The 25,340-nt window shown below is 36.2% G+C and overlaps 1 protein-coding gene across 9 annotated transcripts in view; it reads right to left on the bottom strand.

The window, feature by feature from the left end:
- USP37 (ubiquitin specific peptidase 37) overlaps positions 1–25,340 on the bottom strand; it is an 86,808-nt gene that overhangs the window by 23,180 nt on the left and 38,288 nt on the right. For 8 of the 9 annotated variants that reach the window (XM_070772226.1, XM_070772219.1, XM_019976660.2 and 5 more), the window contains 10 exons: positions 25,110–25,271; positions 16,422–16,553; positions 16,138–16,261; positions 15,114–15,304; positions 13,525–13,642; positions 12,218–12,297; positions 8,954–9,118; positions 7,450–7,515; positions 4,554–4,695; positions 2,272–2,527 (listed from right to left, as the gene is read on the bottom strand). In XM_070772226.1, the coding sequence (XP_070628327.1) occupies positions 2,272–2,527; positions 4,554–4,695; positions 7,450–7,515; positions 8,954–9,118; positions 12,218–12,297; positions 13,525–13,642; positions 15,114–15,304; positions 16,138–16,261; positions 16,422–16,553; positions 25,110–25,271 (1,436 nt within the window). The remainder of the gene's footprint in view (positions 1–2,271; positions 2,528–4,553; positions 4,696–7,449; positions 7,516–8,953; positions 9,119–12,217; positions 12,298–13,524; positions 13,643–15,113; positions 15,305–16,137; positions 16,262–16,421; positions 16,554–25,109; positions 25,272–25,340) is intronic. The other variant, XM_019976683.2, reaches the window with a different exon arrangement.

Below are 25,340 nucleotides of genomic sequence, written 5' to 3' on the forward strand. Positions count from 1 at the left end.
GATGAAGGGTATAAAAGTGTGTATTTTATTTTTCAACGTCTCTCTGGATTTGAAATTTTCAAAATAAAAACCTTACGGAGGGTTTGATCATATTTGATCATTCCTTAGAATTATTATTAATTTTTAACATATGATAATGATATGGAGGATATGTTATTTTGATAAGAGTTCTTATCTTTTAGTGATACTGAAATCCTGATTCACTTCCAAAGGCAGTGATTGTTAGTTTAGTAAGAGAAGGGGACTTCATAAGGATATTTACCATCAAGAGATAAAAAAATTCTATCATATACTAGTATTGTCTTCACTTCCAAAATCCTAGGCTTGACATACTGACACACATTAGCTAGCTATATAGATATAGATACTAAATCCTTAGTATTTAGTACCAGCAGAAAAAAGTCAGACATGGCTACAAGGAGAGGCAGTGAAAATTCTTTACTTAAAAATCTTAAGACACCCGTAGCGCAAGGCAAGGAGGTTCAGTTCTGTTGTTTGCAGTGATAGCTTGAGAAACAACAAAATTTGAGTAATAATTACCACAAAAATATTTGTATCTGTATAGCACTTCACATAATACGTATGTATTATTTAACATTTTACCCCAACCATCTGAAGTATGTCTCATAGCTATCAAGGGGTTAAATCACTTATTTAAAAATTTATAACTAGTAGGTGGTATAGCTAAGACTAGACACCCAAGACCTGCTCTCTTGGTTCAGTGGTCTTTCCACCATTTTAAAGGGATGAACCCAAAGAAGAACGGAGAACTTGATTTATACATTAGAACTTGATATAAGTTCAGATATGAAAAAATGAAGAATTATACATATTTATGAGAGAAGTGGTAAGAAAAAAGTGACCAAAAATTGACACAAACAATTTTTAAATGCAGGAATACCAACTTTTCTTTTGATGTACACCTACATCCGCTGGATCATGGAAAAAGCAAGAGAGTTCCAGAAAAACATCTATTTCTGCCTTATTGATTATGCCAAAGCCTTTGACTGTGTGGATCACAATCAACTGTGGAAAATTCTGAAAGAGATGGGAATACCAGGCCACCTGACCTGCCTCTTGAGAAACTTGTACGCAGGTCAGGAAGCAATAGTTAGAACTGTACATGGAACAACAGACTGGTTCCAAACAAGAAAAGGAGTACATCAAGGCTGTATATTGTCACCCTGCTTATTTAACTTATATGCAGAGTACATCATGAGAAACGCTGGGCTGAAAGAAGCACAAGCTGGAATCAAAATTGCCAGGAGAAATATCAGTAATCTCAGATAAGCAGATGACACCACCCTTATGGCAGAAAGTGAAGAACTAAAGAGCCTTTTGATGAAAGTGAAAGAGGAGAGTGAAAAAGTGGGCTTAAAGCTCAACAATCAGAAAACGAAGATCATGGCATCTGGTCCCATCACTTCATGGCAAATAGACGGGGAAACAGTGGCTGACTTTATTTTCGGGGGCTCTAAAATCACTGCAGATGGTGATCGCAGCCATGAAATTAAAAGACGTTTACTCCTTGGAAGGAAAGTTATGACCAACCTAGACAGCATATTAAAAAGCAGAGACATTACTTTGTCAACACAGGTCCATCTAGTCAAGGCTATGGTTTTTCCAGTGGTCATGTATGGATGTGAGAGTTGGACTATAAAGAAAGCTGAGCACCGAAGCATTGATGCTTTTAAACTGTGGTGTTGGAGAAGACTCTTGAAAGTCCCCTGGACTGCAAGGAGATCCAACCAGTTCATCCTAAAGGAGATCAGTCCTGGGTGTTCATTGGTAGGACTGATTTTGAAGCTGCAACTCCAATACTTTGGCCACCTGATGCGAAGAGCTGACTCATTTGAAAAGACCCTGATGCTGGGAAAGACTGAAGGCAGGAGGAGAAGGGGACGACAGAGGATGAGATAGTTGGATGGCATCACTGACTCAATGGACATGGGTTTGGGTGAACTCCGGGAGTTGGTGATGGACAGGGAGGCCTGGCGTGCTGCGGTTCATGGGGTCGCAAAGAGTCGGACACGACTGAGCGACTGAACTGAACTGACACCTAAAGGGACAAGGAATACTCTACCACTAGCCTCTGACACAAACTCACAATATTCACTTATTTCTGTTAGAAAAAGAAGACAAAGAGCACAAAAATATTATAGCTCTATTATACAGATCCATCTCATCTCCCATTATGTAGAAGTCATTTGCTATTACAAAGCTTTTAAAACAGTTATGTCTTATTTACCAGATGTTTATCTTTAAACCTACCAGGCTCTGTGATTGTCTTCGGCTTCTCAGTTTCCACAGAGTCTGGATTTTCAGGCATTTCTTGAATATCATCTTCTGCAAATCCAGTATCAGGGCTGCTAGTTGGTTTATCATCATCTTCATGACTGAGAGATGGTGAAGCTTCTCTTTTACTTATCTCTAAAACAGCTGCTAGAAGCTCCTCTTCACTCATTCCGTCAAATCCAGAGTTTTCCAATTCAGATTTATCAGGTTCTATTCTGCATGATTTTGAATCCTAAAGAATAGAACTGCTTTTAGAAGAAAACAGAATGCCTACAAATACAGCAATCTTCGAGTTTAAAGTGATATGTTCATTTCTAAGAAGTTTCCTTTCCTTTTTCTTTTTCTGGCTGTGCCACGTGGCATGTGGGATCTTAGTTCCATGCCCTCTGCAGTGGAAGCATGGAAACCTAACCACTCATCTGCCAGGGAATTGCCTAAGTTTCCTTTCTTTGATGTTTTGGGTTATTTAACAACTAATAACGAATAAATAAAGTCACTGGGAAGCCTAATTTTCTTTTAATTTTTTATGTATTAACTACATATAAAGATACATGTTTACTTGCTTGATTATAATAAATGTTAAGTATACTCTTTGTATACATTTGGAAAATACATAAAAATAATAAAATAAACTCATTCAAAAATCCACCACTCAGAGATATTTAAGTGTTTTTGGTATATTTTTTCCAGATATACATGGATCACACTGTAAATATTCTGTCACTATACCTAACATTCTTTTTAAAATGTGGGTAGCTCTCATTCCTTTTTTTTGAATAGATGAAAAAAATAAAAACTATCAAGATTTTATAAATATTTAGAAGTCATTTTCTGAATAAATTTCTCTGATTTCTGGGAGAATTTTTCACTTTGTCATTTCTCACTCAAGGTCAGCAACCACAAACTACCTCTAACTTTAAAGACAGGAAACAGTCTGAACAAAAAGTAACTACTGAAATAATTGTTATTTTACTGAAATGAGGTTTAAAATCAGTTTCATGAGATGATGCAAACTCCTAAAAAACCTTGTATCTTCAAAAATGTTAACTATCATTATTATGTGTCAAGACTGAAGATGCTGAAAGTTGTGCCTTCACACCCATCAAACGTTTAGACTACCTAGTTGGCCTGTTAATGTAAAATATTTACTATGGTTCCCTCGTATTAATAATTAGTATCAAAATAATGCAAGTAATTATCTGAGGACCTGGTGGCTCAGATGGTAAAGAATCTGCCTGTAATGTAGGAGACCTGGGTTCAATCCCTGGGTCTAAGATCCCCTGGAGAAGGGCATGGCAACCCATTCTAGTATTCTTGCCTGGAGATTCCCCATGGACAGAGGAGCCAGGCAGGCTACAAAAGGGGTCGCAAAGAGTTGCACATGACTGAGTGAATAAGCACACACAGCACATGTAAGAGTAGCTCTGAAGATTAATATTAATAGGAGGAAGCTATTTATTTACAACAACTTTCACTTCTTAACGTATCAATCTTGGAAGCAACCTAAGTTTCTACTGATGGATGAATGCATAAACAAGATGTGAAATGAGTGCGTGTTTAAGTGTGCGCACACACACATGATGGAACATTATTCAACCATGAAAAAACTATGAAAAACAATGAAATTTTGCCATTTGTGACATCACTAAAGGACCCTGAGGGAAATAAGTTACATAGAGAGAAAGATAAATACTGTATGATTTCACTTACACGTATAATCTAAAAAAACAAAAAAACTAAGCCCACAGATACAGAGAACAGACGGTGGCTGCCAGAGGTGAGGACTAGGGAGTCAATGAAATCGGTGAGGGGGCAAAAAAGTACAAATTTCCAGTTATAAAATAAGTCATGGGGATGTAATTTACAGTTAATAATATTGCATTGCATATTTGAAAGTTGCTAAGTACATCTGAAAAGTTCTCACTCACAAGAAAAAATTTTTTTGGTAACCAGGTATAGTGATAATGTTAAATAGATTTCTTGTGGTGATCATTTTGCAATAAATATACACAAATATATCATGTTATACAGTTGAAATTAATCTCATGTTTTATGTCAATTATACCTCAATTTTTAAAAAAAGCCTCAATCCACGTTTAAACACACAAGTTTTGTAGCTACAAACAGCAGACTCTTAAAATTGTTCGAACAGGTGCATTAAGTTTACGATCTATTGTATGTATTTATTAAGTTTGCCGATGTTGCTTATGAAAGGCATTGGTTTCTACAGTCAGATATTTTGGTAAGAAACCACTTACCTTTTCCAGGTCCTCCTGCTGCTGTTCACTGCCTGACATTTCACAAAGCCTATGGCTAAGGGCCACAGAGCGTTTAAGCTCATCTTCACTGTCTGAATCAAGGGATAAAGCCAAGGAGGTCTTGGATTTGAAGGTGAAATTCCTATTATTTAAGAGAAACAAACAAACAGACAACTCTATGTAAGTGATAAGTAAATATCTGTCCTTGTTATTTCTTTGAAGTATAAATATCAAAATAAAAGTTTTTCCATTATGGAGAATGATTTAACAGAGAAAAAAAAATATATCAAAAGAGGTATATTTAAGCATTACCTTTGCCCTACTCCAAAAGAGCCATGCTTTGAAAATCAGACAACTCTTATGCTATTTTATATCATCAGTAAACCAATCACTTTGTGCCTTTTTTCTTTTAATGATCAACTCCAAAGAAGTTTGTTACTGTCTTTATAAAGCAAGTACTCTACTGAATGCATGCAGACATAGCAATGAATATGTTTTTGACAACAGAGTGTATGAGGACTAATTTTTGCTCTTTAAAATTATGATCCATGTACTTTGAAATTAACAGTAACATTCCACTTATCCATTTATATGCACGTCCAACTTCTGGCAACCTCTACCTTCTAGAACACAGAGACTCAAAAGGTTAAAAAAAAAAAGGCTTCTGAGGAAGGCAGTAGTTTCAAAGCTCATGAACTTTACTGTTTAGACATGGACCCTTCTTCCCCAGGAAATGGTGAGCAAAATAATGTAGCAAGTTCATCAAGAAATGAGAGCTAAGAAATGAGAGAGAATAACCACCAAAAGGACAATAAAGAGCTATGAAGTAATTTAATGTAAAGGCAAACTGTCTCATAAGAATTAAGAGCCTCTGAGGGCATTACCATATTAAAACACAGTGTAATAATGGATACTTACAATGCTGGTTCTAAGTCATTACAATATATTTAAATTATCTTCAGTGTGTTTCATTTAATAACATAAGGAATTCTGCAAGGTTACAGAGATATAACCATCTAAAATGGTTAAAACATTTTAAAGATTAAAATTAAAAAGGCAATGTTTTAAAAGGCAAGCTTCAATCATATAAAAATTCATTTATTTAGAATATGAAATATTACTTTTCAATGATACTAGATAAGTAAGGTGTTACTGTGTTGTCTTCTAAGTGAGCCAAAAATAAACTAAAGGAAAAAGTGGTAAAGGTAAAAAAGCACAAACTTTCTTTGATGAAGGTTAACATAAACTCATATGCTATACTAAAAAAAAAAGTCAAATGGAAGTTAGAAAATGCAATAATCTAAATGTGAAAACTATAAATAAACATATAGAATGATGTCATCAAGAAATAAGAGGCCACAGTGGAAACCAGGAGAATGTATAGCAATGTAGATCAAAGAAAAGAGGCAAGTCGTCAGCAATAAGCCCAACCATGGTCTTTGGCTGAGAGCAGTCAGGGTATCACTGCACTTCAGCCTGAACACTTGAATAGCCTCCCAATATGTATTTAAAAAGAGTTTTTAATATAACTTCGAAAAAGCCAATTAGCCATCTTAATTCTTCATTTCTGATTCCATGCTCACCAAGCAAAACTGAACATACCATTTATTTATTAATCTATGTAAATACTTTGCTGAAGGAGGGTGACACCTGGCTACTAATATACCAGGGTCAAATGTGACAAAGAATATTACAGAAGAACCAATGGTATTTTGGTTCATAATTCAGCCTCTTTTAAGTTTGATCGGCATGACAGGTCTTCTAGGGCCTAGTCATCTTTATTGACCAACTCTCAAATTCTCATACCAGTAAGACCCTGGAGAACAGATTGACCATGCCAAGTATAATGATGCCCAATGAAACCATCTCTTTCTTGAAACTATAGTGATTTGGTACATAAAGAGTGCATTCCATTAATAGTTACTATATTCACAGAAGGCAGCTTGCCTGTAGTAAGGAAAAATATTCATCCTGTAAAGGCATCACTTGCTCACTTTCTAAGCAGCCAAGTGGTATTGCTCATTTGTATCTTGAGAACGGGCAAGAGTATTCATATCGGTACCATTTCAGATTTCTAGTCAGTTAGTCATCTGGTTCTAATTGCACTGAAAAATAATTAACAGGAGGAAAAGAAAACAGCAGTTCCCAAATGTCATTTTATGGTTATATAAGCACCCCAAAAGCCCTTAAACAACAGAAGTGTCTCTTTTCTAAAAGTACTTTGGGACATCAAATCTTTAGAAAAATTAGTTTTAAAGTCAAATGACAACCAAGTCATTTAGAAATGTCTAATCAGGAACTGTAGTTCTAGTCAAATCACTGAGAAGGTATATTAAAAAAAATAGTATTTGTCTCCTTCTTGGACAAACTTCTGGTCTGAAGCAAAAATATATAAAATATTTGTAGAATAGCTACATTCTAGTATGTATTTGTTTTCCTGTCCCCTTTCAGAATGGCTCCAGTTCAGTGTCTAAGATAAAAAGTCCCACACTAGTTAGCTACAGGTGAAAAGATATTTTGAGATCTCCATGCGTGTATTTGAAGAATGGTGCTTTTTATACCAGTAAGGGTTACTTTAACTCTTCAATCCTAAAAATTCCTTGTCATCAGTCAATTTCTAGAGTTGTAGGATGAAAATATTACATACAAAAGATGATCTAAGAAGTTTTAAAGCAAAATTTTGAGAGGATCATCAGAACTTGCTTCAGTGTTAAAACTCGATATACCCTAATTACAGTTCAAAGCAGATTTAGGAAAATTCCAAAATACAGTAATGCAGAGCAGTTATCATGCAAAAAGAGAAACAATATGAAAAGGGAAGGGGATAATCTTGGAAATTAGGGTAAGCCAAATCCTTAAAAATACAAATTTTGGGTACACAAGAAATATAACTCACTTTGAAGGTGTAGAAGGGCTGGTGATGCAGGAATTCACCATTTGAGAGGCTTTCAATGGTCTAGAACTATCAGAAAATTAGAAAATATATAATGTATATAATTACATTACTAAAAAAAATACACTTAACTTATAAAATGAATTATCCTGTATTACAGTCCCTTATATCCTCTTGAAAAGCAAACAATTATACTTTTCAACTAATAATAGAGGCCAAAAGAGAAAACAAAATACTTTCTCTAGGCTTTGCCTTATCTCATGATCTAAATAAATAATACTGGAAATGAAGTCAAATACTGATACAACAGGAAAAGGACAACTTGGGAAATTCTCTTTGTCTCAGTTCTTTTAAGCAATAAAATAGTAACAGCTCTCATTTATTGAGGACTTACTAGATGTCAGGCACTATAATAAGAACTCATACATATTATCTCATTTAAAGTTCACAACTACTCTGTTATTTTCTCTACAGACAGGTCAAGGAATTTGTCCAAAGTCTCCAAGGTATTAAATTGTATAGTCAGAGAGCCCAGTTTCAGGCCTGTGATCGTAAAGAGCCTTGGCTACTCGTATGAAATGGTAATATTTCCACAAAGAGTACTAGCTCTACCAGTAGAGGGCAGTTTGCATCAAGCAAAAACATCCATTCTAAAGAAAGGCCATAAGAGAACATCCAGAAACACTGACTCTCTGGGAACATGTTATTGGCTCAGTGAGGCGTTCAGTGTAAACCTATATGATATTTCAAATATTAATCCAAAAGGGAAATAATTTTTACAAAACTTCATCAATTCATTTTAGCAAATGTTTATCACTTAGTGTGTAAGTATAAAATGGAACTACAACATATGGCTCAAAGTAATGCAAGTATGCAGAAACATCTGAAGAAATCTTAAGGTTTTCCCAGGATTCATGATGATAAAATAAAAAGTTACTTCTTTTCTCATGGAAAAATTGTGAGGCACCATTGAAGTTCTTTGCTCAAACTGGTAATGCTTTTATGAAGACACAATCTATTTTAAATGTCCCAGCATAATAGTTAATATACTGTTTCTCAAGTTTGCATACTTCAAAGAGTCAGCAAAGACATTCATTAAAAATACCGATTCCCCAGTCCTATATCAGATTTGCTGAAACAGAACTTCTAGGGAACAAACACAAGAATTGGTATTTTTAGTGTTCAGGGGACTCTTAAGACCATGTAAATTTGGTTTGTATTCCTCAAATGTATAAAACTGTCTTCCAGTGATCTAAAAGAGTAAGGAGTACTCCCTAAAAAGGTAATTTATTATGAAAGGCAATTAATGCACATTGAAAATTATTAAAGCATTTTTTCAATTACTTAAATCACATAGTAATTTAGCACAGAATCCTCAAATAAAGCAAAATTAAAATCTTCTTGGTATGATTTTACCTGCAGTCATGTTATCTAATTCAGTCATTCTTCTGATCAGATAGTAGAAGTCTTTCTACTTCAAAAGGGAAAGAAATTCTCAAGGACTTACACTGCCATCTGTGCACTCCAACCAAGGTTAAAGGGTGGTTTCGTATTTTCAGTGCAATGAGATGAGAGGGTCAGGTATCTTGGAATGATGACTTGCTGCCCAATCTTGTTGTTAAGTGAGAGAGCAACATTGAAGCTGTATCGTTTCAAATGAAGTATGAGGATTCTGAAAAACAAGATGATGACACTACTGGTTCGAATATAACAGAGGTAGCTCTTTTACAGCTAAGAAGAGATCACTTAACTAACCATGTTAGACAGCTTTTGATTTAAAGACTACAATAGGCCAAACTAAAGATCTGTCAAGGAACATTTACTGAATACCTGCCATGCACTAGGCATTGTGCTAGATACTAAGAACACAAATAAAAATAAAACACAGGCACTGGGTAGATATTATTAATTGAGAGGTTTGGGTAAAATAATGTTACTAGAAAAAAAACATCAGTTCAGTTCAGTCCCTCAGTTGTGTCCGACTCTTTAAGACCCCATGGACTGCAGCATGCCAGGCTTCCCTGTCTACCACCAACTCCTGGAGTTCACTCAAACTCATGTCCATTGAGTCAGTGATGCCATCCAGCCATCTCATCCTCTGTCGTCCCCTTCTCCTTCTGCGTTCAATCTTTCCCAGCATAATGGTCTTTTCAAATGAGTCAGTTCTACACATCAGGTGGCCAAAGTATTGGAGTTGCAGCTTCAGCACCAGTCCTTCTAATGAATATTCAGGACTGATTTCCTTTAGGATGTACTGCTTGGATCTGCTTGGAGTTCAAGGGGCTCTCAAGAGTCTTCTCCAACATCTCAGTTCAAAAGCATCAATTCTTTAGCGCTGAGCTTTCTTTATAGTCCAACTCTCACATCCATATATGACTACTGGAAAAACCATAGCTTTGACTAGACAGACCTTTGTTGGCAAAGTAATGTCTCTGCTTTTGAATATGCTGTCTAGGTTGGTCATAACTTTTCTTCCAAGGAGCAAGCATCTTTTAAACCAAAAGATATCAGACAAGAAAACTGAATTTTAAAATACTGTATTGATACTGGGTCAAATCCTTATTTATTTCAGTGTTATATAGTTTATAAAAAAATGGGTGTTATATAACCATAAGGGTCTACCCTGTAGCTCAAATGGTAAAGAATCTGCCTGCAACACCGGAGACCCAGGTTTGATCCCTGGGTCAAGAAGATCCCCTGGAGAAGGGAATGGCAGTCCACTTCAGTATTCTTGCCTGGAGAATCCCATGGACATAGGAGTCTGGCAGGCTACAGTCCATGGGATCGCAAACAGTCAGACACGACTGAGTGACTAATACTACTACTATATAACCATAGATGGTAATTTAAGTGTTAAACAGCCCTTATATTTGATAGTGAAAAATTTTTAAGATGACTTTTGATGAGAACTATTCTTATCTCTTCTCTAGAGAAAAGAGAGAAAACAAAAAGTTTTCTCCACATTCAAAAAAAGTTCTATAAAACGTACATGCCCAATCTGGTTTGTGGATCTGAAAAGGCTTTTAGCTCTGTAGTTTTTTAAAATTACTACTGTAGTAACCATTTTACCTCTAATAAAGAATATAATCTCTGTTTAATAGACTAAACATATTTCATAGCCCACAAGAACACTTTCAAAATTGAATTTCAGAACACCTATGGGAATAATGTTTATGGAAAACTGTTTCCTTTCTTACTGTATATACCTTCACCAAAAAACCACAAAGTCAAAAATCTGTAGAAGTTACTGACTGTATTTCTGTTAAAAAGTATGCAAGAATTCATAGCCTTCAAAATCACAACTTGAGAGAGTACAAGAATCCAACTGATGTGAAGAGACTAAGATGAATGTCAAATGTCAAATATTTTGACTAAACTTTCAAATGATCCCACCAAAATAAAGGGTAATATTAAACAGTCAAATTATCACTCATCTGTAAAGGTGAGGTGGACTACAAATGAACAGTTTTGATAAAGATATCAGGGCCTTCAAGAATAAAACAAACAGATTTAATACTGAAATGAACAAAATAGAGCAAGTCCAGTAACTAGGATTTATGACACAAAGGCTTGACTGATTTCCTTAGTTAGTGACAGCTGGTAACAATCAATCGTTTTCCTTAAGATTTATTCCCCCAACTCTCTTGCCTTCCCTGGTGGCTTGGGCTTCCCTGGTGACTCAGACAGTAAAGTTGCCTGCAATGCGGGAAACGCAGGTTCAATCCCTGGGTTGGGAAGATTCCCTGAAGAAGGGAATGGCTACCCCCTCCAGCATTCTTGCCTGGAGAATTCCATGGACAGAGGAGCCTGGCAGGCTACAGTCTACGGGGTTGCAGAGATTCAGACATGACTGAGTGACTAATGTTCTCTTGCCTTAAAACACTCACAAATAGGAAAGAATAAGTCTCTTAAGGAAAAAAAGACAGACTATGGTCAACATAATACTGCTATGATTTAGAAAGCCATTTCTTTCAAAGAAATTCATTTTCTAGAAAGGCACAGATACAGAATGTAAAAGAATTAGTCCCTAGGGGCTGGTTCCAGAAACTCCATATTCACTCATAGAAAACTGAAGCTTCTAAAAGAAAGTAAGGCAATATGAAGGCAAAGTGCCACATAAATACTTAATGTTAATAATAATCTTGTTTGTGGTTGAGATCTATTCTTGGAAAGAACTGAAAGCTGTTCTACAATCATATGATATTTTTTAAAACTAGTTTGGCTTTATGTTTGTTTATACAGATTAATACAATATAAATTAATTTCCTTCCTAATTCAGAATTCTTAGGACTACCATTCTTATGGAAGAATTCTTATGAAACTTACCAACTTACCCTCTGAAAAAAAAGAAAGCACAAATTGCAAAAAAAAATAACTTATTTTCACATGCACATGTGTATGTGTCTGTAGCATATTTTTATTGAAGCTTTGGGGTAAGAGAGGGAAATTACAGCATGACAGATTTTAACTAAGTGGTACACATTATTGAATTAAAATTTTATTTTACTATCTAGTTTCTATCATTATTCCAAAATCTCATCAGCCTCCTCCTCTTGTTGCCAACTTCTTGGGGCTCTCAGGTTCCCTCTCTTTTTCAACATTCCAAATTCTCTTCCTTTCTTATACAAGGGAATTCTAGCTTTCCATTCTCTATCCTCTTCATATCTTAGCTTCGCTAATCTTCTTTACCAATATCCATCTGATAAGCCTCATTTATTCACTAATATTTTTCAGTACTTTAAAGAAGAAAAAATGAGACAATTAATCTTACCTGGGTAGCCTGTTAAATTTGTGTCTGACAAGAGCACATTTCCCACCACATTTCTCACAGGAATACTCAAGTTCTTCTGCCTGTTAAAAAGACAAGAGGGAAAAATAAAGAAGTATGAAGATGAATTAGCACTGCCACAACTCCACCCAGTTTAAATTTTGTGTCCAGAAGCACAAGCCTTACTAAATTAAGACCTAATCCTCAAAATATAGTGTAACATATGCCTGTTTCACAATTTCTAATTTCCTTTTTTTAACCATGGAAACAGCTCAATTTATGGTAGTAACCACAGTAGCAGATTCCCCATGGATACCTTTTCCCCATGGATACACAAGAACCACTGCTAAGAGTATATCCAGATTTTAACATTTGGCCATAGCAGAGATAAGATCACCTTCAGGTTAGGCGGAGTTCCTGGTCTGTTAGGTGTAACTCTACCCCTTTCTTATAATGGAACTCAATCTTCTGGTGACAGCCCACTAAGAACAACTGCTCTAAAAGGACCAAAGTTTGGGGCAGATATCATTACCTAGAGAAAACTGAAACAAGAAATCCTTAAAAAATGGGGGTAAAGATACACAGGAAAAGCTACGAATTCTATGATAACAACAGGAATAGTAAGGAATGATTTAAAAAAAAGAAAAGCAGAGTATTTATCTCTGAGTGGAGCTGAATTTTCATCATTTCAAGAACAGAGGTTTTTTTGTTTTTGAATCTTAGAGTGATAACCCTGCCTATCTACTACAACAAAACAAGAACCACTATTATATAGACTAAAGGTGATCCTGGCACATTTCCATCAATTATAAGGACTACTACACAACAGTTCAATTATCTCCCCGAAAATTTCAGAATATCTATAGCACTGAACCACATACGCAAATATTTATCTATAGCTCTACACCTCTAAAACAAACACGACTCCTCCTTTCTAACAAGGCACATATAACCTAAAGAAAAGCAGAGTATTTTTTCATTACTCAGATCTTAGTATACTAACTCTGTGCCTCCAATTCTGATTCGCATTACCCAATTTTAGCATGTGTCACTCTGTATTATTAGTTTCTAAGGTTGCCTAAAACACTTGCTGTTGAGTTAGATATATAATCCACTTGAGCAATGAATTTTCTTCTACACTCAGTTAACAACCATATCTATTAAACTTTTAAAAATAAATACTATTTATAAATATTTCTCATTTGTTTCCCCTGCAAGTATTTTGTCAAACTCAAGAAAGCAACTTCAAATACAATTATCTATGATATATAAAATTTAGTTATGTGAAAATACCAAAAAACAGTATTTACTCTAAAGAAAAGATCAAGGGAATCTTGAATTGAACGAGGAGGGAGTGGCTTTTTCCTTCGAGGAAGGTCAATAGAGAGGTCATTAAACTGTTCTCTTTTGGGAATAATCTCTCCACATCTGCAAGAATAAAAGAAGATAAATGTAAGAATTCAGAAGCCTAAGTGTGCAATACTAAATAAAAATATACTTCAGAAACACTGTTCCCCCAAAGAATTTCTCATGACTAGGCATAAGAAGGGGCTTAAAGTGTGGCGCCAGTGGTAAAGAACCTACTTGCCAATGCAGAAGACATAAGAGACTGGGTTGGGAAGATCCCCTGGAGGGCATGGCAACCCACTCCAGTATTCTTGCCTGGAGAATCCCACTGACAAAGGAGCCTGGTGGCTACAGTCCACAGCGTCACAAAGAGTTGAACATGATTAAAGTGACTGAGCAAGTGTATGGAGGCATGAGAGATAAATGCTAAATTTTAGATTTTTTTATTTCCCCAAACCCCACATGCCCCTAAGCCAGTGTGCCCCAACTATTGAGCCTGTGCTCTAGAGCCCGGGAGCCACAATGACTTGAGTTCTTATGCCCCAGCTACTGAAGCCCACGCACTCTACAGCTCATGCTCCACAACAAGAGAAGTCACTGCAATGAGAAGCCCATGCATCGCAACTGGAGAATAATCCCTACTCCCTACAATTACAAAAAAGTCTGTGTAGCAATGAAGACGAGCACAGTCAAAAATAAATAAATAAAATTATTTTTAAAATAATTAATATAAACAGAAAGAGAGAATTTGCTCTCTCTGCCTAACTACTTGAGCTGGCCATCAGTAGTCTCCTATCCTGGGATTGGTACTTACTCTGTTGGCTCTCTGGTTCAGGTCTTGGAACTGTGCATGCGTGTTCAGTTGCTTCAGTCGTGTCCGACTCTTTGTGACCCTATGGACTGTAGCCCACCAGGCTCCTCTGTCCATGGGATTTTCTAGGCAAGAATACTACAGTGGGTTGCCATGCCCTCCTCCATAGGATCTGGAGGGATTGAACCCACGTCTCTTGCATTGTAGGCGGATTCTTTACTGACTGAGCCACCAGGGAAACCCCCATATATAAAAAAGATTAAAAAGCATTGCAAAAATTAAAAATAATTTATATTTTAAAGTATTTTATAAAAAACACATTTTTAATAAAAACAATTTGGTTCAACAAAATAAACAACTAACAGGAGGGGGTCTTTTCAGGGCATGGGCACACACAAAAAGTAGAGAAAAATTAACCATTCAGTCAGCACTAAAGCATTTAACAAACTATTTAAGTTCGCTTTAGTTCTCACCCCATCACGCATTTTCATAGAAGACAGAGATAATGAACAAAGATATTTATACTCATGTTTCCCCATGACACAGGAATGAAGATAAGAATTATACCCTTTTAGAAGAGTTTGGACAGAGAAGTCTAGCGGGCTACAGTCCCAGTCCATGGGGTCGCAAAGAGTAGGACATGACTGAGCAACTAATACTCTCAGAGAAGAGTTTTAGTCACTTGCCATAAAGAATTAAAAGGAAAAAACGTGTTTTGTTTTTTTTTTAGAGATTACTTACACTTTACAGATGATGGAGTGCTGAACTTCAAACTCCAAATTAGTAATAACAGGGCAAGTGTATACTCTAGTAGCTGAAATATCTGGTGAATTTTCTTCTCCAGGAACAGGTTCAATCTTCCAAGTTTTATTTAATTTTTCCATATCTTCTTTCAGCTGGTCTAAGCACTGACTTAAAAATTCATGAGCATCCTAAGAAGGTATAATATCCTTAATCAGATCAAACCATTTCTTGCTACAATAATAGGTTAGTAACATTGTGATCTATAAAACTAAAGCACTTGGAAGTTAATAACATATGTGGAAAATGTCAGATTTACTGGAGTGCTTTAGGGTACATATTTTGTGAAAAACGACAACAAATGACAGATTTTACGCTCCTAATTATAAGTTAGAGTAGCATGACTAATAAGTGAATTGTTCCTTCATTTGTTTTTCAAAAAAGAGTGATTTTTCTAAAATAGGCTTTGTAACTAAAATAGTCTAAGGTCCTAAAATGGGGCAAATCACATCTATATTATTAAAATGATAAAATACACAGAATCATATTGAGCCTTACTGGAAGTCCTCCAACCTGTAATGAACACATGTATACAAATCTCATTTTAAAATAAAATTGCGATTTCCTTGGTGGTCCCGGGGTTAAGAATCTGCCTGCCAATGCAGGGGAGATTGGTTCAATCCCTGGCCTGGGGAACTAAGATCCCATATGCCGTGGGGCAACTTAAGTCCGTGCATCACATCTATCGAGCCCGTGACAGAGAGCCTGTGCTAGAGAGCCAGTGCTCCGCAATAAGAGAAGCCATCACAATGGGAAGCCTGCGCACTTCAACTACAGAGTAGCCCCTGTTTACCGTAACTAGAGAAAGCCCATTCTCAGCAACAAAGAACCTATGCACCATAAAAGACACCCAACATAGCCAAAAGTAGATAAATAATAAAATAATAAGATAAACTAAATTGGGTGACTAAAATCATCTCAATTTTCCTGATCTCTAAGGTGTTTAAAAACAATTAGTACTCACATTCTGCATATAACCAGAGAATCTCTCTGCTGTAGCTGAAATGGCATTTTTAACCTTCTTGAGTAAGTCTTTTTTGGTCTCTGAATTACAGATATCTTTTTTAACAAGCAAGTGTGCAAAGCGTCTGATAAAACAAAAGAGACAAGTTTAGTAGGTTTTATAGAACACTGGAAGGTATATTTTAAGGACTGCTAACAATGGCACATAAAATTTTAAGTATCTAAAACGCCATTTATTCTATAATTGATAGTTAAGAGGTAACTCAGTAAGTATATAACAATTACCTGATAAGTGCATTGAGTGGAATTTTCTTCCATGGGATACCTTGCTTGAGCAAGTCATTTGCAAATGATTGGAGTGAAAATAGAGATTGCAAAATAGCATTCATATAGCAGGTATTTCCCAAATTGGAGAAGCTGAAAATGAAAGAAATGGTACTTTTGAAGACAACAGTACTTCCTAAAGTATGTTCACTTGAGCAGGGGTCCTCCACTATAGTATGCATCAGAATCACCTGGAAGGCTTGTTAAACTACATTCTGCTGGGCCCCAACTCCAGAATTTCTGATTCTGTAGGTCTGGACAGGAAACGTGCTAAAATGTGCATGTCTAAAAGGGTCTCAGCTGATGCTGACGCTGCCGGTATGGAGACCACACTTAGAGAACCACCACAGTATAACATGATTACACTTTAGTTTCAACTCAAGGAAAATTCTGTTTTCAAATGAATGCTAAAAAGGATTGGGGACTTAGTCAGAACATATGTATGCTAAATGGGTACTGTCAAATATTATTCCAAAGTACACTGTTTTTTCCCCAAAGTTTGAAAAAAATGTTTATTTGTAAACATTCTCTAACTTTCAGAAAAGTTGCACAGAAAAATATTTTTTACCCAGACTCACTAATTTGTTAACCCTTTTGTTACTATATGCTTTATCATTTAAACACCTCTCCCTATATATTTTTCCTGACCGATTTGAGAATAAGTTGCATAGATCATAGCCATTTAGCTCTAAATACTTCAGGATATATCTCACAAGAATAAGAATATTCGCTTATATAGCTAGAGTACAGTTACAAACATTGTAAAATTTAATGCTAACATAATACCTTTATCTAATACACTAAAAAGCCTCTTGATGAAAGCGAAGAGGAGAGTGAAGAAGTTGGCTTAAAGCTCAACATTCAGAAAACTAAGATCATGGCATCCGGTCCCATCACTTCATAGGAAATAGATGCGGAAACAGTGGAAACAGTGTCAGATCTTATTTTTTGGGGCTCCAAAATCACTGCAGATGGTGACTGCAGCCATGAAATTAAAAGATGCTTACTCTTTGCAAGGAAAGTTATGACCAACCTAGAAAGCATATTAAAAAGCAGAGACATAAAAACAAAACAAAACAAAAAAAAGCAGAGACATTACTTTGCCAACAAAGGTCCATCTAGTCAAGGCTATGGTTTTTCCACTAGTCATGTATGGATGTGAAAGTTGGACTGTGAAGAAAGCCAAGTGCCGAAGAATTGATGCTTTTGAACTGTGGTGTTGGAGAAGACTCTTGAAAGTCCCTTGGACTGCAAGGAGATCCAACCAGTCCATTCTAAAGGAGATCAGTCCTGGGTTCTTTGGAAGGAATGATGCTAAAGCTGAAACTCCAGTACTTTGGCCACCTCATGTGAAGAGTTGACTCATTGGAAAAGACTCTGATGCTGGGAGGGGTTGGGGGCAGGAGGAGAAGGGGATGACAGAGGATGAGATGGCTGGATGGCATCACTGACTCGATGGATGTGAGTTTGAGTGAACTCCGGGAGTTGGTGATAGATAGGGAAGCCTGGCATGTTGCGATTCATGGGGTCGCAGAGTTGGACACGACTGAGCGACTGAACTGAACTGAATATACTTTCTTTGATCCAATTTTCTCAACTGACCCAATGTTTCTTTATGTACTGTTTCTCCCTAAGCACAAAATTCAGTCCAGGATAACATAATGCAAAATTTAGTTTTCATGTCTCTTTAGTTTTCTTTAATCTGGAATGATTCTTCAGCTTTCACTTTCAAGACACTGACAATTTGTGCAGAATGCAGCACACCCCTCTGCTCCCCACACTGTGTGCCCCATCCATCCTGGTTAATGGAATGTTCCTCATATTGGGTTTGATATTTCCTTATGATAAGGTCAGCTCAGACTGAAGTCCACATAGTGATACATAATGCTACTGTGTCCTTCAAAGGGCATCACATTCAGAGGCACATAATATTTCTGTGTTGCTCATCAGTGATGTCAACTTTAAATACCCTTAAAAACTTCCACTTAAGACTGAGAAAGTATTAGGATCTGGAATATGACACAAAGAAAAACTGGACAACAGGCAGCACAGGACTGCAATCCTTAAGAGAAAGCAAGCAAATACTATCAGCCCTACCATTTACGTAGGGTTTCAGCCTGGAGGCAATTTGTAAACTAGAGTACAGGGGAGTTCAGGGAGTGGTACCCAAACAGAGCCCAGGAATCTTGCTGAGTTGAGTTGAAAGAAACTGGAGTTTGAGATGCTGAAGTTGTTAAGGTTTCTGGGACAGAGAATCTTGGAGAAAGGAACTGTACAAAGGAGGAGCTACAGAAATCTGCACAGGGGTCTGCTGGAGCATTACACTTTCAAGCCAACTTGTGCATGCATAAGGTGAAACCCCAAGATAGCATGCAAGAAGAACTTCAAGGAAAAGAATGATTACTGGAAAGCTATTAGCCAAACACTTTCCAGAGCTCATGCAGAATCTAAGTTTTTAGGTTCCCAACAGTCAGAGTAGAGAGATGTAGATGAATTCATGGAGCATTAGTAGAGACCATAGAGGGCCCATGCTTCAAGAAAGGAATTAAATCAGCCTTAGAATAAAGACCATTTAAGATTCGACCCCAAAGAGCTTAAACACAAGTCTCAAAACAAACCCAACAGCAGACAGGGATATTAAAACAGCTATTATAAATATGCTTCAAGGATGTGAAGTATGTGATCAGGATGTATGTGATCAAGTACATCATCAAGGATGTGAAGTAAAACAAAAACACTAAGGAAAGAAATGAAGATATTAAAAACTGAATTTCAAGAAATGAAAAAAATATTTGAAATGAAATTTTATCAAATGAAACTAATAGCAAATTAAACACTGAAGAAGGAAATAGTGAATCTGAAGATACAGCAACATGAAATATCAATAAAGAAGTATCTACTTATCTTATATTTAATATACAATATATTACTTTTATAATTTAAAATAATTTCTATACTTAAAATACTGAATATATTGTATAACTATATTTTATATAGTATTTTAAATCTATATATATACATACATAAGCAAAGATACATGTCTTTTCTTATTTCCCCTTCTTTCTTACACAAAGGTAGATACTACTATATACTATTCAGCAATGTGGTTTTTTTTTAACTTACCAAAACACCCTTTGTTATTCAGGGTTTTTTTTGTTTCTTTCTAAATTACAGCCATACTAGCAGGTATAAAGTGGTACCTCACTTTGCTTTTAATTTCATACACCTACTTCTTACTTTCTTTACATTTTTTTTTCTTACAACCTCACAATTTTCCATTCCTTACAGGAATTTGACCCTTTCACCTAGTTATCAAATTTGTTGGATATTCTCTTATAATCCTTTTTATCTTAGTAATGTTGGTGCAATGTACTTTCATTTTTTATTTTAGTGATTTGAGTCTTCATTCTTTTTTCTTTGCCTGTTTATCTAAAGATCTGTCAATTTTGTGGATCTTTTCAAGGAGGTAACTTTCAGTTTCTCTATTATTTTTCTACTCTCCAGGCTGTTGATCTCTGCTCTAATTTTTATTATTCTCTTTCTTCAGCTAAATTTGGGCTTCATTTGTTATTCTTTTTCTAGTTCCTCAAAGTGTAAAGTTAGGTTATTAATTTGAGGTCATTAAAAAAAATCATAGTAAAATACATAAAACACAAAACTTACCAAAAAACCATTAAGTATACAGCTTACAAGGCATTAAGTACATTCACCACCATTCATCTCTGAATTTTTTCATCCTCCCAAACTGAAATTCTGTACCTATTAAACAATAATTCTTCATTACCCTTTCTCTGGCAACCACCATTCTACTTTCTGACCCTACAAATCTGTCTACTCTAGGTAATCCATTTAAGTGGAATCATATAGTATTTGTCCTGCGGTGACTGGTTTCATCTAGCATAATGAGTAGGTTCACGGTTCATTCACACTGTAGCAAGTGTCAGAATTTCTTTCCTTTTTAAGGATGAACAGTATTCCATTGTATGTATATATTAATAACACATTTTGTTTACCTACTCATTCATTGGTAGACACTTAGGCTGCTTCCACCTTTTGACTATTGTTTATAATGCTGTTATTAATATGGATGTACAAACATCTGTTCACATCACGGCTCTTAATTATTTCAGATATATGTGCTGGATCGCATGGTAAATCTACTCTTAATTCTTTGAAGAACTGTCATACTATTTTCAATGGAGAAGGTGATGGCACCCCACTCCAGTACTCTTGCCTGGAAAATCCCATGGATGGAGGAGCCCGGTAGGCTGCAGACCATGGGGTCACAAAGAGTCAGACACGACTGAGCGACTTGACTTTCACTTTTCACTTCCATGCATTGGAGAAGGAAATGGCAACCCACTCCAGTGTTCTTGCCTGGAGAATCCCAGGGACAAGGGAGCCTGATGGGTTGCCATCTATGGGGTCGCACAGAGTCGGACACAACTGAAGCTACTTAGCAGCAGCAATAGCAGCAAGGGTCACTTAATAGGGTTTTTAGAATTTCTAGTTGGAAGTTACATTTTTAATATTTAGTTTCATGTTTATTATCCAGTTTCATTTCACTGTGGTCAAAAGATGGTGGCTGTCCCATTTCTACATTATGGGGTCTCCTGATTTTTCCTTTGTGCCCTATGATTACTTTTTGTGAGTGCTCCATATGTGCTTGAAAAGGTCTATACTCTATGATCAGAGTATGGCATTTACTATTTTCTGCAGATCTATCTGATGATGTTTTTTATCTTTTATGTCCTTAAATATTCTATTTTATCAGCTATTAGGACTGCAACCTCTGCTTTCTTAACTGTTTCCATCAGACGGCCAAATTGCTTTCCCTCCCTTTATCTTACAACTTTAAAAATCACTGTTCTAGGTATATCTCTAGTATACAGCATAGAGTTGGTTTTGCTTTCTGAGCTAATTTGAAAATATTTTTCTATTAGATGTGTCAGCCCATTTACATTTCTTGATGTGACAAATACATTTGGACTCAACTGTGTCACATTGGTATATTTTACTTCTTTATCTGGTGTTTTAGAGATATCTTGATTTTAAAAAAGGTTTTTTTAAAAAGTGGTTATATCTGTATTTGTACTTTTTTATAGTGCTCATTAATTCTTTTTTTTTTTTTTTTTTTTTACTATCTAATCTGTCCATTTTAAATAGTACTTTTTGACTTGCACTTACTACTGATGACAGTCAATTTAGTTATTCTACTTTTCTTTCTCTCTGCTTCCATTTTTAGTTACAATCATACTCCTTTGTCATAAGAGATAATATCTATATGTCATCCTTATATACTGGTGTTTCCACTATTGTTTTAGTCTTATCTCTATAACTGAATATATGAAATATTCACCATCTATCTTTTGCCAGTATCTCCTTCATTACCTCTTGGCTGGATGAAGCTCATACCCTATAGAGACCTCAGGAAGAGCTTATGTGCACATTATTCCAAGTTCTTCCACTTTAAAACTTATTTTTTCCTAGCCCACATACCTGACACCTTAGATTGGCATATCTGTTTATCCTTTCTTTCATCAAGTTTCTTGAAAATGATGTTCTTTTTTTCATCTGCTTTTAATGCTGACTGAGAAGTCTATTCCTCTTCCCCTCACAAATTATTTCATCTTTTGACTCAAGGCACTGAGGGTTTTTCCTCATCTTTAAAGTCTTATACTTGTACTAAGATGTGTCTTATTCATTCAATATTCCAGGTACTTGGAGGGCTCTTTGAATATATAAATTCAGTAATTTTATTTCTGAAAATTTTATTTCAAAGTTTTCTTGGGTTATGGTTGTAAATACTAATTCTGTTTCACTGTCAGGATTTTTTTTTTCTTCAGAGATTCTAATTATATGTGCCATGGGACCTTCCTTGTCTGTTTTCTAATTCAACCACTTCCTCACTGACCGCTTATACTTCTTTATCTTATTTTCCTCCTTGTTTTTTCCTTCAAAGTCCCTTATTAAATTTTCATTTGAACTTATTTTCCCTTGGGGAACTTTCATTTAGACTTAATTTTTGATATGATGTTGTCTTTCTTCCTCTCTCTCTTTTGTGTTCAAGCAACTGTCATTTCTTCCTGCTTGCCCATTCTGATTGTGGGTTAGAATTATTGATTTATGGTGCTTTTTTTCATATCTTCAAATGCTTATTTGAGGATATTTAATTCAGTTTTGAGTGCTATATAACAATTTTCTTGCAGTTTATATTGGTTTTTGGAGCAGAATTTTTACTGGACTAAATATTTTGATTTGTATTTCTGTTTTTCACTTCTAGTCTGTACAGAGGTGGCCTGTTTTTTAACATTTGTATTCATTTTGTGGATCTGGTGACTAATTCAAGCACATCCTCTTCTGTTAGTTTAACAAAGTGTACTTTCCTTAATGGGTCGTGGTGGTGGTAGAAGAATTACCAGATGATCCAGCAGTCTTACTCCTGGGGATATATCTAGACAAAACTATAATTAAAAAAGACACATGCAGCCCTATGTTCACAGTAGCACTATTCACAGTAGCCAAGACACGGAAACAAACCCAATGTCCACTGACAGATGAATGGATAAAGAAAATGTGCTGTGTGTGTGTATATATATATGACTACTACTCAGCCATAAAAAAGAATGAAATAATGCCATATGCAGCAACACAGATACAACTAGAGATTATCACACTAAGTGAAGTAAATCAGAAAGGGAAAGACAAATGCCATATGATATTACTCATATGTGGAATCGAAAATATGTCACAAATTAACCATGAAACAGAGTCATGGTCATAAACAACATCTGGTGGTTGCCAAGGGGAGGGATAGAGTTGGAAGTTGGGGTCAGCAGATCTAAGCTATTATATACAGAAAGGATGAACAGCAAGGTCCTACTTGCTGTTATTGAATATAGCACAGGAAGCTATATTCAATATCCTATGATAAACCATATGGAAAAGAAAATCTTAAATATGTATAACTGAATCATTATGCTGTATAGCAGAAATTAACACAACACTGTAAATCAACTATACTTCAATTAAAAATTTTCTTTTTCTTTTATATTTATGTAAGATGACTGATAGTCACTAAACTTACTGTGGTAATCATTTCATGATATACATGAGTCAAATTATTATGCTGTACAATTTAACCTTATACAGTGCTGTATGTCAATTATACTGCAATAAAGCTGGAAGGAAAAAAATGCAAGAGGGCTCCAACTGCCTAGATTCACTATTAGTGTATTACAACACCTCAAGTAAGTTAATTAATTCCTCTAAGCCTTAGTTGTGCTGTGCCGTGTGTAGGCGCTCGGTCACATCTGACTCTTTGCAACCCCATGGACTGTAGCCCGCCAGGCTCCTCTGTCCATGGGATTCTCCAGGTAAGAATACTGGAGAGGGTTGTCATGCCCTCCTCCAGGGGATCTTCCAACCAAGGGATAGAACTCAGGTCTTGAACCCAGGTCTCCTGCCCTGTAGGCAGATTCTTTACCATCTGAGTCACCAGGGAAGACCAAGAATACTGGAATGGGTCTCCTATCCCTTCTCCAGGGAATTTCCCCGACCCAGGAATTGAGCCAGGGTCTCCTGCATTGCAGGTGGATTCTTTGCCAGCTTAGCTACCAGGGAAGCACAAGCCTTACTCCATTAATCTACAAAAACAGATTTTTAAATACATCTAGCTCAGAGAGCTACTGTGAGGATTTAAAGACAAAATTCATTGAAACACAGTTTCTGGCACATAACAAACACTTTAGCTATGATTGATATTATTATTATAGCTATTATACCATGATCTCATTTTTTATGGTTAATAAAAATATAAGCATGAAGGGGCTGGGAAAGAGAAAAATAAAATTAATACTGAAGTATCTAAGGAGATGGATGAAGTATATGAGATTTAAGAATATGCATTTTCTGCTTTATGATGTTTCATATATATATACACATTTGGAGGAGCCTGGTGGGCTACAGTCCATGGGGTCGCTAAGAGTCGGACACAACTGAGCGACTTCATTTTCACTTTTCACTTTCATGCACTGGAGAAGGAAATGGCAACCCACTCCAGTGTTCTTGCCTGGAGAATCCCAAGGACAGGGAAGCCTGGTGGGCTGCCGTCTATGGGGTCGCACAGTCGGACACAACTGAAGCGACTTGGCAGCAGGAGCAGCATACATTTACACAGAAACACACACACACGTGTATTTTGTTTTCAAGTCCAAAAATCAGAGACCAGATAATGAACGGAACTTCATGGATGTGATAAATCTTTAATAAGTGAAAAAATATTTGAGAACTATAATTTATGACTCTTTTAATCATTTTTTACACCAAGTAAAAGGGCTTCCCAGGTGGTGCTAGTGGTAAAGAACTGGTCTGCCAATACAGCAGATGTAAGAGACCAATATAGCAGATGTAAGACATATGGGTTTGATCTCTGGGTCAGGAAGATCCCCTGGAGGAGGGCATGGCAACCCACTCCAGTATTCTTGCCTGGAGAATCCCCATGGACAAAGGAGCCTGGTGGGCTACAGTCCACGGGGACACAAAGAGTCGGACACAACTAGAGAGATTTAGCATGCACACATACCAAGTAAAACATACTTCCGTTGAATCACTTTATAAAAAGAAAGCAAAATAAAATAATTTACCTACCCCTGCAGTTGCTGCTGTTGGTGAGAGGAAAGGGGCACTCTTGGCTTGTTCCAGCCAGTGTAATCCTGGTTACACCTCAGTTTTTTAACAGAAAGAGGAGCTGGCTGAGGAAGAAATCCCAAACTTCTTTTGGCAGATGGAGTTTGGCTTGAAATATTAGTCCTATGAAAAAGAAAAAATAATGAAGAAACAAAACAAATTTGAATACTGCTTTCTTCCCCTACTAGATTC

Source organism: Bos indicus, chromosome 2 (genome assembly GCF_029378745.1).
Source record: "Bos indicus isolate NIAB-ARS_2022 breed Sahiwal x Tharparkar chromosome 2, NIAB-ARS_B.indTharparkar_mat_pri_1.0, whole genome shotgun sequence".
Taxonomy (NCBI): Eukaryota; Metazoa; Chordata; class Mammalia; order Artiodactyla; family Bovidae; genus Bos; species Bos indicus.